Source organism: Haplochromis burtoni, unplaced genomic scaffold (assembly GCF_018398535.1).
Source record: "Haplochromis burtoni strain Fernald_Lab_line unplaced genomic scaffold, NCSU_Asbu1 Contig_100, whole genome shotgun sequence".
Classification (NCBI taxonomy): domain Eukaryota; kingdom Metazoa; phylum Chordata; class Actinopteri; order Cichliformes; family Cichlidae; genus Haplochromis; species Haplochromis burtoni.
The window spans coordinates 1,235,499-1,246,529 of record NW_024582461.1 but is presented as its reverse complement, the minus strand read 5'-3'; the positions used below and the strand labels follow the sequence as shown (position 1 = coordinate 1,246,529).

The window sequence follows — 11,031 nt, the reverse complement described above, 5'->3', positions numbered from 1 at the left end:
GCCAAAATAATAAGAACTCAACAATCACGCACGCTGACATGCAAAATAAAAAGCCATGCGGAAAAGGTTCATCATAAAAATGTGAGCTGCTTTTCAGTTTTACTTTGATGAGATTTTTCATTTTTATTACCACTACTTTTCCAGTCTTTATTCGCCTTTACCCTGATAAATGTTTATCTGCTCACAACTACTTTTTCTTTCTTTTTTTAAAACCTTTTTTTGTAATGTCTATGCACCACAAACAGGCATTAAAGGGCTTCTAATTTTGCCCGTTTTTGCACCAACTTCTAAAAAGATTTAAAAGCTTTCAAATGAATCAAATCAAATATAGCTCCCGAAGAGTCAGAGGAAAATATCGTCCCTAATTAACTTCCAGTTAGAGCAGGGGTGCAGAGGTTTACGGCACAGTTTCGGAGTTCCTAACATCCCCTGGAAATGCACCCTTTATTGCAAAACTGTACGCCTCCCCTGCTCTCCCTGGCAATGAATGGAACTCCGAAATACCTTCTTTGCCCCCAGCCTCTAAAGAAATCCCTCCTCTGCCTGTCTTTTGATGCCTGCCCCCACCTCTAAAGACATGCCTTTGTGCCTTATGCAGAACTGTATGCGCTGCACATTCTTTCTAGTTCTATAGGAGGATTTTTGTAACGCGGTCCTGATGAGCCCACGGAATTCAGCTTAAATAAACCTCAAGATCAGAGTCCAACCGAATCTCAGACACACCACACGCCGCGGAAGGCCAGTGAACTCTCTCATACATTGACACACACACACACACGCATAATTTCTCTCTCGCGACCCCCCCCTCCTCCCCACCACCACCACTACCACCTCCTCCCCACCACCACCACTACCACCTCCTCCCCTACCTCTACCTTCTCCCCCATTCTATCTTTCTGTGTCTTTCTCAGTAAAACTTAAACTTTTTTTTTTATCTCAGATAATCCCAAGATTTATGTTTATATTTGTTTGCAGAAATAGAACCCGATAAGAGAAAAGCTTAGACCGCGTTCCTGTCTAACTGATGATGGCCAGTTATGCTCCTGTTCTATAGTGTTTGGAAACAGCAGACTGGCGGTTGTGATTTCAGAGTCATCCTGTTCACTTTCATTTAGTAATATTTATAGTAGATGACTAATGAAAATTTGTATATGACTACCAGTTCTAAGTAACTGTTGACAAAAGCTGCTGGGAACCCCGACTGAAATCTGTAATAAATGCTGCCATAAAAAAACATGCAGATGTTTTCTTCTTTATTTTGCTTTTGTGCATTTTATGGTAATAACCTGAGACATATAGGCTACGTTTGGTTGAATTATTATTATTTATTTATTTTTATCTGGTTTTGCAAGATGTTCAGTTTAAGAATGTTTTAATTACATGATGAAAGTGACACTGCAAATCACCCAAACTAATCTCCGTGCTTCATCTTATTTAACTTAACGCTTTATATTTTGGTCGCACGCCAACGTGTTCACCTGACATGACTCCGTGAGCGGTCCAGTGGCAGCAGCAGCTGCCCCTGGAATGTGTATTCTCTGCGGTGGTTCAAACATTTCCATCCAATTTTTATCAGTTTGTGTAAATGCAAAAAGTTACATCTTGAAAATATATTATTTTTAGGGTTTTTTTTCCAGCTGCACACAGGCAGCATGTAAAGCAGAAATCCACACAGAAAGGGATCTTTTAATCTAAAAATGCTCCATGTTGACTTATTGTTATTTCATTATTATTATTTGAAAATAAACAGTTGTATAATTTTTTTAATAACTGGGCTACACTTGTTAAAAGTACTTGAATACAAAATCCAAAGATTGCATCTAATCGCAACTTTTTGCGTGCTCTATAAGTTTTTCTGCTGATGACTTCAAATGCTCTTTGCACAGTTTTTGAAATGAGCTGAGCCGGGGTTACATTTTCCCCTAAAGAAAATGTATATGATAGTGCTGCTGAGCAAACTTTGTTCTTCTGAAACTCCATTTGATGTTTTATTCCTTTATGACACAGTTAACATCTCTTAGCACTGTAGGTGGGGAGATAACAGAGGGACAGAGAGTGAAACTTTTTGCTTGAAACAGTGCAGACAGTCTGCTCTCACAACTCTGTTCTGCTGAAACAAACTGAACCTTTTCCTCCCTTCTTTGGGGAACTTCCCAGCCCCCAAACCCCACTTTGGGAACCCCGGAACCAGACCCTCCTGTCTGATGCCCGTCTTTCTCCCTCTTAAGTGGGTGGTCCAGGGAGCTTTTAGGGGCGGGGTCCGCTGTTTCAACCCTCCTACCCTCGTTCTTTCTTGAAACATGCTTTAATAGAGAAAGTATGCAATGCATACAGCTCTGCTACAACCCCCCACTATACTGCATCTGGGGTATTCGTGACTGGACGTCTGGGGGATCACACACATTTCCGATTAGGAGGAGGGAGGGAGAGAGAGAGAGAGAGAGAGAGAGAGAGAGAGAGGGAGAGAGAGAGAGAGAGAGAGAGAGAGAGATTACCCTTTCATTCCAGCCAATGAGACGGTCGATACACTAAGATTTTCATAGTTGTGCAGGAGCACAAAGTGGAGTGAGTGTGTGTGAACTTCCAGGTAAAACTGCAAACCAACTTAAGGTAAGTCGAACCGCCTCTGCTCCCTCTGTTATTTGGCGCTGGCTGCATGGGCAGGATTGCTCAGCCAGAACATGGAGCCTATAGCCTAAATGTATGTCCTGCTTTTGAAAGCAGAGGTTTTGCACCTGTGTTGCTTGCCTTTGTCCTTGGCAATGTTTTTTTTTCCTCCTTCTTCCTCCAGCTCTTTCTAGCACACGGTTCATCCACTTTGGCGAACCTGTTATCGGTCCAAAAACCCAAACACATTAGAGATCGATTGCGCAAGTGATGGAAGCAGGGGGATGTTGTTTGGTCAGCGTCGACTTTACGCTTTAAAACACTGCTGGCCTGTTGCTCGACTGTTGTTTTGGCGTTTGCATGTGCCAGTTACCAAACTCAAGTCGACGCTTTGGGCTCACGGCTTCGCTTCAGGAGCGCCTCGCGCACCTTGGTAAACGCTGTAAAAGAATGTGTTTTTATGGTTGCAATTGCCGCCCATATGCAAAAAGTACATTCAGTCCCGTACTTGACTGCCAAACGCGGACTAGTTGAGCGGACGGTCTGCTGCTGCAAGAGAAGTGCACGTCGCCTGTTGAGCTGTTTGGAAACGAGTTTTAAAAGCGACGAAACGACGTCGTGCGTCTCGTTTGGCTTTAAATCGTTTCAAGCGAGGACGTATTTCTCAAATTACTCCGACTTCCTGCTTCGGTGCAGCCGTTTTTGATAGGCTGTGTTGGCAATTAGTGTTTGGCACATTCCTCGCAGAGCTGCCCGTTGTGGTAAGCGACCACCTTGGGACATTACCAAAAGTCAGTTTTAAGTGGTTATTTATTGTTTGTTCCACCCATGGAAATAAACCCATCACGTTTACAAATGGTTCGACCAGTGATCAAAGTGGAATATACAATGTTTACAGTACCAGTGCTATTAATCAGGCCCGTGATGGGCTGCAACTAGAGCTGAAACAAGTCAGTCGACAAAATAATTCACCAATTGATTTTTTTTTAATTAATTTATTAATTTATTTTTTACAAAGACTTAACTGGCAATTGTTGTGAAAATCGATTTAACGTGAAAAGTAGTTTTTTTTGGGGTTTTTTTTTGCAAATGTATATAATGCAAACGTTATAGCCACCTGAATGTTGGTCAGGCAGTCCAAGCGACACGAAGACGTCCTGAAGGGCTGCAGGAGCTGTGAGGGCCATTTCTCGCCATTTTATTGAGTAGACAGTTAATCAGCTGTAAAGGCCTATTTAGAGATTACAGATTTACTTTGTAAATCTATCTTTTTGACCAAACCAAATATATTCACCTAAACCTTACACATTACTATAAGAAATTAAATGACTCTTACATTATCCAAATAGCTGTAGCTTTATTTCCCAGTTTTGCACTACAGGCTCCAAACTGTAAATTTACTAGCAGTTTCAATTCTTTTTGTTAAGTTTTTGCATGTAGCGTCTTTCATTTCTTGCAAATCATTGTCTGAGTTGCACAAGTTTTATGTCGCATCACCACACGTACAACATGCAACGCCTAGCAGAGGGCAGATGGAAGTGGGGAGTGTAGTACAGTAGATGCAGATTTTGGATGGTAGATTGAGTTGTGAATATCTGTGCTACTTTTAGTCTCTGCACACCATTCTCATGTTTCCTTGCATTTGCCAGACCCCTGTCTGTGTTCCGATGAACTTGGTGCCAAGGCTTATGTATAAGCAGTTCCCACGCTTGCTCTTGGAAAAGAATCCTGTGTGATCCTGAATTATCCTGTTAATGATGTCATTAAGCACTGATTGGAACTCATTGTGGTAATTGTGCAAAAAGAAAATTATTTGAAGTGGTATAATAGAGCTGATTATGCTAAATTTGTCAGAGACGATTGCTGCGCTGCATTCAAAACGAGTCATTTTTTCCAGGTTCCTTTGCTCGCATCTCCAGCTCCTGATACTCAACTCTGCTCCTCTTTAAGCCCTCGAGGCCGCTGCTCCAGGCTTTGATGCCCACACAGTTTGAAGCAGGTGGACAGACGCAGGCATGAGTAACAGTGGGACCAAAGAGCCATCTCCTCAGCCAAGCACTGCCCAGTCACCTCCTGAGCCTCAGCGTAGGGGCAGAGGTCGACCAAGGAAACAGCAGCAGGTAGGACTCCATTTATTAAGCATGTGAATGTGATGAGCTTTGCCTTACTGAGCCGATGGCGTGTTTACATCTACTAGATCCGCATCTAATGTTTCTTCACAGGAGCCTGTTGGACCACCAACTCCAAAGCGGCCAAGAGGACGACCAAAAGGCAGCAAGAACAAAGGCCCCAGAACTGCACTGAAGGTTGAAACTGATCAGAGTATAATTTCATCACAGTTAATTTGTTTCAAATAACCAAACATTACATAATTGAAATTGGCATAATAAGAAAGCTGAAATGGATGCAGATGCTTAGGGTTTAGTGGCAGTGTCTGCACTTTTAAAAAAATAATTCAGACTTTGCAATCTTAGTGGGCTTAACTTTGCGATGTACCTGTGTTAGTGAGGGTTTTTTTGTGTGTAATACAATTTAATTCAATTATACTTTTGTGGCTACAAAGCAGCCATCACGGGGCAAAAATGAGGTTGCAAAACAGACAGAAAGAAAGACAAGCTCAAGTTAAATCACTGCAGTTTTTATGCCTCATGCGTTATTATTCTGACAAATAAAACATTGTCTTGTCAGGAACAACGATTACATTACATAAGTGGTTGGAAGTATCAGAGTGGATGGACTTCCTTACACCACCTTGCTTACACCAGCTTTAAAGACTTATTTTACTGTAAAGATCAGCAATTTTCTGGCAATAGACTCGTGAATGATTTGATTAGTCTTTTCCCATATAAACCAACCAATATTCATCGTTTTGCTGCTTGTAAAATTAGACAGACATTTGTGTGCATATCAAAAAATTAGGTTTCACTGTAGTTTAAAAATAAAGTAAAGAAAACTTGCTGTAGAAGGTGTGACATCATCATCATCATCATTGATCCGCATCTTGTAGTGGATCAACTATTTGGCTAATCATACAAAAATATGCTGAAAAATATAATTTGAAAATTTTCTGTTTTGTCAGGAGACATCAGACTCACAAGATTTCTTTTTTATTCTTCATCACTAGCTGTGAGGGGGAAGTGTTATTGTCAGGCAACTGAGCTTGTTAAACTTGTTACAACATGGCAGAGAGAGGTATTTCATGTGTAAGCCTGCAATTAGACATGGCAAATCACACAAATCCATCCTTTGTGTTTTCAACCTGAACATTTCTCAGAACAGAATGATTTTAAAGAAAAGAACTCCACGAATATTAATTTAAACGTTCCTCTTTAATTGTTTAAAATCATTTTACTTGGTTGTGATAGGCCAAGTAAACTTTGCACATGCTGATGCCTGCGAAAACTTTAATTTGGCATATTGTTCATCTGTGCAGGCACTGTACATGCATGCATCTCCTACCCCTTACATTTTTTTTTTTTTTTGCACTAAATTCTGAAGTTTTGTTTCAACTGTTGACTTTACCAACAAGAGTTGTACAGCCCCATCAAAGTATTCACCAAAATGTTTCTTTAATTAAGGAAATGGTGCCACTCCTGAGAGGGGTGTTCCCCCCTTGACCTACAGGAAACTGTATCTAGCAAATAAATATGGCTGCTGGATTGAAGATTGAAAAACTACAATACTCTAAAGAAAACCACAGGATTTGTGTTTTCAACCGTTCTTCTCTTCCTCTGCAGAAAGTAGAGCCCATTGGAGAGAAGCGACCACGTGGGCGACCAAGGAAATGGGTATGAAGCAATCACTGACATTCATGGAGTTAATTGTAAATGTGTGTCCAAAGCCTCCAAGGTGTCTGTGTATGCTGGAGCTGAGCAGTCCTTGAGGGCCCGTTTTCCTTCATGTTTAATTAATTCTGCTGCCTCTCTTTTCACAGCCCCAGAAAGTAGTGCTAGAAGTAACTGAAGAACAGCAGGTGAGGAAAACGAAATCTTTAAAGGGCAGTAGGGTGGTCCGGTTTTGTTTTGATGTAGCACTTTGAGACGCAGGTTCCCACAACTGAAACGCTGTTGTTGTTGTTGTGAAAGTGCTGCTGTTTGAATAATGGAATTAGGGCCTGTGTTTAAGATACGCTTGAGACAACTTCACAAAATAAAGTAAACCACTTAACATTCACAGCCGCGTTCCCCACTATATCAAATTTATGGCTTAACAAACTTAGCAGTGGCTTTGCGGCGGAATCCTTAAAACATTTACAATCATCAAATCATTGAAGTCTCTTGCAGTGTAATCTGTATTATTATAAGACACTTTCAGAGTTTGTGACTGTGGTGTAATGTGAGCCCTGCTTCAGTTGGGCAGAAATCTCATTTTGTGTCATACATTTACCTTTTGACTAATGTCAGTTACATTTATGTTGTGAGACCTGCAGTGCTGATTTGCATAGCTTATCTTATTTATTAATATCAAAAGTTCATCATCAAAAAAAAACTACATTCAAAAGTCCCTTGTACTTTTTAGTGAAGCTGCAACTAAAACAACACGCTATAATCTGGCCTGCAAACTCTACAGGGTGAGTAAAAAAACAACAAAACAAAAACATTAACAGTTGCGCAAGTAGTGTATGCACTGTACATTTACATAACCAGTCTACTCACAAGTTTTGATAAATACCTAAAACGAAGAGCAAAATACAAAAAAAAAAATGTCTAACATTAAGTTTTAAAATATTGAATCTGCTTGAAACTAGTAGGTAAAGGTTTCTAGAAAGTTGCACCAACTAGTGATGAATATTTATATAATACAAATAAATATTTTCTACTAAATGTTATTTGCCCCCTTTAAGATATTTAATATAGTATACGCAGTAACTTACAAACTTAAGTCCCTAAAACGACATGGTGTTGACATGTCCTCGATGACGCTGCAGATACTATTTTTTTTTTTAAGCTGCCTTTAGTCCTGGTAGGATTTACTGATAGCAATAAAAGTGAGACAGAGAGAGAGACATGATGGAAACACAGCCGCTAATCTACTAGGCTCCGCGGGTTATATAAAATTAGGCTTAGTGATGTGCAGCCTGTTGACTTTAAACTGGTCCCATCAGAATCCCATCCTCTGGCTTTGTCATTTTAACAGTAAAGTCCTTTATGCTATATGTATACACTCAGCTGCCACTTAATGCATTAAGTGTCACCATAACGCTCATGGTCCATATTCTGAAAAGTGTCCAGTTAACTGCCTGATAAATTTGCAGTACTGTTGATCTGTATTGCAGTACTGGTAAAGTAGCAAGTGACACCAGTGACAGAACAGAAATGCCTCTTAGTGTCAAAATAAAGCCTTTCCTTATATTTTTCTGTATCTGTTCATGGAAGAACATCCCAAATAATTCCATCTTCTGAAAAGTGCCCCAAAATCTAACAATTGTAAAAGGGAAAGACTTTCAAGAAGCGAAACTGCCTTGTTTCCAGGGTACTGAAGCACATTGTCTTTAATTAATCCTTTTTACTCCCCTGCATGTTGCGTATCTGCTCTTTTTAAATATATGGATTTCACTTTGCGCAATGCTGTGTTTCAGTTCAGTACTCCTAGGATTTGTGTATGTTATAACCTTCTCAGGCCTTGGCACATTTTACTAAAATGCAACTATAAAACCACTTAAAAACTCATTACCTTAGCACATTTGATAGCAAAGCTGTCAATGCACATGCTTCTTGCGCTTCATGTACACTGACTTCATGAGGATATGCCAAATTCTTGAAAATTCACAGATGCCGTTGCTAAATTCCCCAGATAAACCGCCAGAAACATCGTCTTGTGACACCAAGTGCTTCTCTGTAACTTTGGTTCGTTTAGCCCTTTTTTTTCTTCTTCTTTTTTTTTTTTGAATTTCAAATGAAGTTGCACAACAGTTCTCACCGAAGCGGGGCAGTTCTCTTGATGCCCCTCGTGTGTCTTATCGCATCCTCTCCACTAAGCAGTTTGTCAAAGGGGTTGAGATGCTTTAAGAACTGAAACCGTTGAGACAGACTCCATTTCTCAGACGCACACACATGAAGGGGAAGAATGAGTCAATATAGTGAGGGGAAACCTGCTCTAACTGTTCTCTTCCCCTGTCTTTTTGGTTTCCTGATGTAACCGTCATCTTCCTCACATTTCTGGGTCTGACAGCTGGAACCTGCTTCCTCGCACGCAATCGCTCCATGAGATTTTAACAGTCATTCTTGTATTCTCGTGCGTTTTCTAGTATTGATTCATGTGCTTGAGCATCATGAGTCAGTAGACCAAAAGAGATAACAACAAAGTGAAAAAGTGTTTTGGGTTTTTTTTGTTTTTGTTTTTTTTTGGGTGTCCTGCTGTTCCAGGGCGCTTCAGAAGAGGCTGAGGAGGGTCCCTCGTCATCTCAGGCGGCAGCACAGGAGGAAGGGGAGTAGATAGGGCACCTCTCTACCTACCTCAAGGTTTGGCCTCAGATAAACAGGGGTTTAAATCTGACTCCTATCTGTGATGGGGATTCAGGAACACACAGACACACACACGCTCAAAAGTAATTGCAGTCAGTAATTTCTTCTCCTGATGTGATACCTTGGATTTGTTATAAATTTTTTAAGAGTTTTAGATTTTTGGTGAGCAAACTGTGTTTTAACATTGGAGTATTTGATCTTTCAGTAAGGTTTATTGAATAGGAATAGTTCCACTTTTTGGGAAATGCACTTGAGACATACCATTTTCACATATAAATATGCCGTTCATACCTGCAGCATCTCTAAAGCTCGCACACACATATTGTCTCATTTCTGAAATCTAAAAATGTAAAAGCAGTTTTTGTGGTCGTTTTAGACATGCCTGCTTCTCATGTGACTTTAAGCAGTAAAGGAAAAACAAAAAGGGTGCATTTCCCATAAAAATTGAACTATTCCTACAAGTATGCCAGCTTTCCTGAGCCCCTTAGTGTGCATGGTTGCGTGTGAGCGAGTGTGAGCGCGTGTGTGCGGCGGTTGCATGGAGAGGGGACTAGGCTGCCGGCTGAAATGAGACTGGTTAAGAAAAACAAAGGAACCAAACTGAATCGTTTTTATTGAAACATGTTTCTAAATCAAATATCACAAACCCTCGTATGAAACATCGTTACAATATAGACATGGTGCGCTGAAGTCATTATGATGAAAGTTGTGTGAAAGGTTTAAACTGAAAATGAAATATCAAATTATTTGAGGGGCGGGGCAGGGGCTCCTTACAAAAAAAAAGAAGATTAAATTGGATCCAGGGTTTTGTTTTTCTTCAATCCAGCAGCTGATTTGAGAGAAATTATTTGAATATTTCATTTAGAAAAGAGAAACCCTTCACACATCATTTAGTCAACAAGGATGTTGACATGTCATGTTTTTTTTTTTCACTCAGGATTTCACTATTAACAGTGCTTTTACACCATATTGAAACCTCAGGTACAAAACTATTCAGGAACATGTTGTCTACTCAGAAATAATTATGGTGCTGTGTTTGTTGTGCATTTCTGATCTGTATTTGACATTACCAGTATGCCTTGACACAAAGACCTCATTTAAACCTCAGTTACCTTCAGCTTCTTAATCTCTCATTCTACCTCAGTAACACAAAATGATCTCCTGCAAAGTAATCCTTCGCTCCCTCAACAGTGATATACACAATTACTGTACACACACACGCGCGCAAACACACACAGGTTTTTGTGCAGATATACAGTACGATTACACACGAGGTTTTCAGGGCTGCAGGCCAACATGTGGAAGCAGATGTTACACTCCAGTCGGGGAGTACAAATAAAAGCATCAGTATATATATTTTTTTTTAACTGTATTTGATATAAACTGAAGTGAGATTTTGTTTGTTTGCTCTCCTGGGAAATAAAATGCAGCCAATAGTTTACAACAACCTGATGAAATACTTGCTTTTTAGGGTGCAGTTCCTCATGAAATACTTGTTTTTGGTTTTTGGGGGTGGGATGGGGATTGTTATTCTTTTCTCATTTTTATTCTATCATGTATTTTCTGATTCTTACACTGTAAATTGTATGTGTGACACTCTTAATACATGGCAGCAAATAACCACAAAGTGCTGAAATACATAAGCGTTATGGCTAACTTCAGGCACCGGCCATACCAGACCGACTAAGGCTATAGCAACAAAACACCTCGTTGTACTGAAGGTATTGGGAGTGCGTTTTATGGTCTATCAATTAAACAAGTTTAACTTTATTTAGTTTCATAGAGAGGAAGTGCATCATATCTTGTTGCAAATTTTACAGTCTTCCTTTAAAGGATTGTTTCACTTACCTCTAAAAGCATGCAGCTACACAGCTACAGTACGTACACCTCAATGCAACAAAGGGCATGGGATTTATTTTGTGGTGCTTAATGAACATTTTCTGTTGAAGCTACTTTCTAC

General features: G+C 40.0%; 1 protein-coding gene across 3 annotated transcripts; it reads left to right on the top strand.

Annotated features, from left to right (window-relative positions):
• Window positions 1-2,295: 2,295 nt before the first annotated feature.
• si:ch211-161c3.6 (high mobility group protein HMGI-C) lies at window positions 2,296-10,001 on the top strand. 3 transcript variants are annotated; one of them, XM_005927437.3, is made up of 6 exons: window positions 2,296-2,610; window positions 4,505-4,727; window positions 4,830-4,913; window positions 6,345-6,395; window positions 6,542-6,580; window positions 8,779-10,001. In XM_005927437.3, the coding sequence occupies exons 2-6, from the start codon at window positions 4,623-4,625 to the stop codon at window positions 8,812-8,814; spliced, it is 315 nt and encodes a 104-aa protein (XP_005927499.1). In that variant the 5' UTR covers window positions 2,296-2,610; window positions 4,505-4,622; the 3' UTR covers window positions 8,815-10,001. The 3 variants fall into 3 exon arrangements, with proteins under 3 accessions (XP_005927499.1, XP_005927497.1, XP_005927496.1); XM_005927435.3 differs by having other exon boundaries at window positions 2,299-2,610; window positions 4,558-4,727; window positions 8,973-10,001; XM_005927434.3 differs by having other exon boundaries at window positions 2,299-2,610; window positions 8,973-10,001.
• Window positions 10,002-11,031: the final 1,030 nt, after the last annotated feature.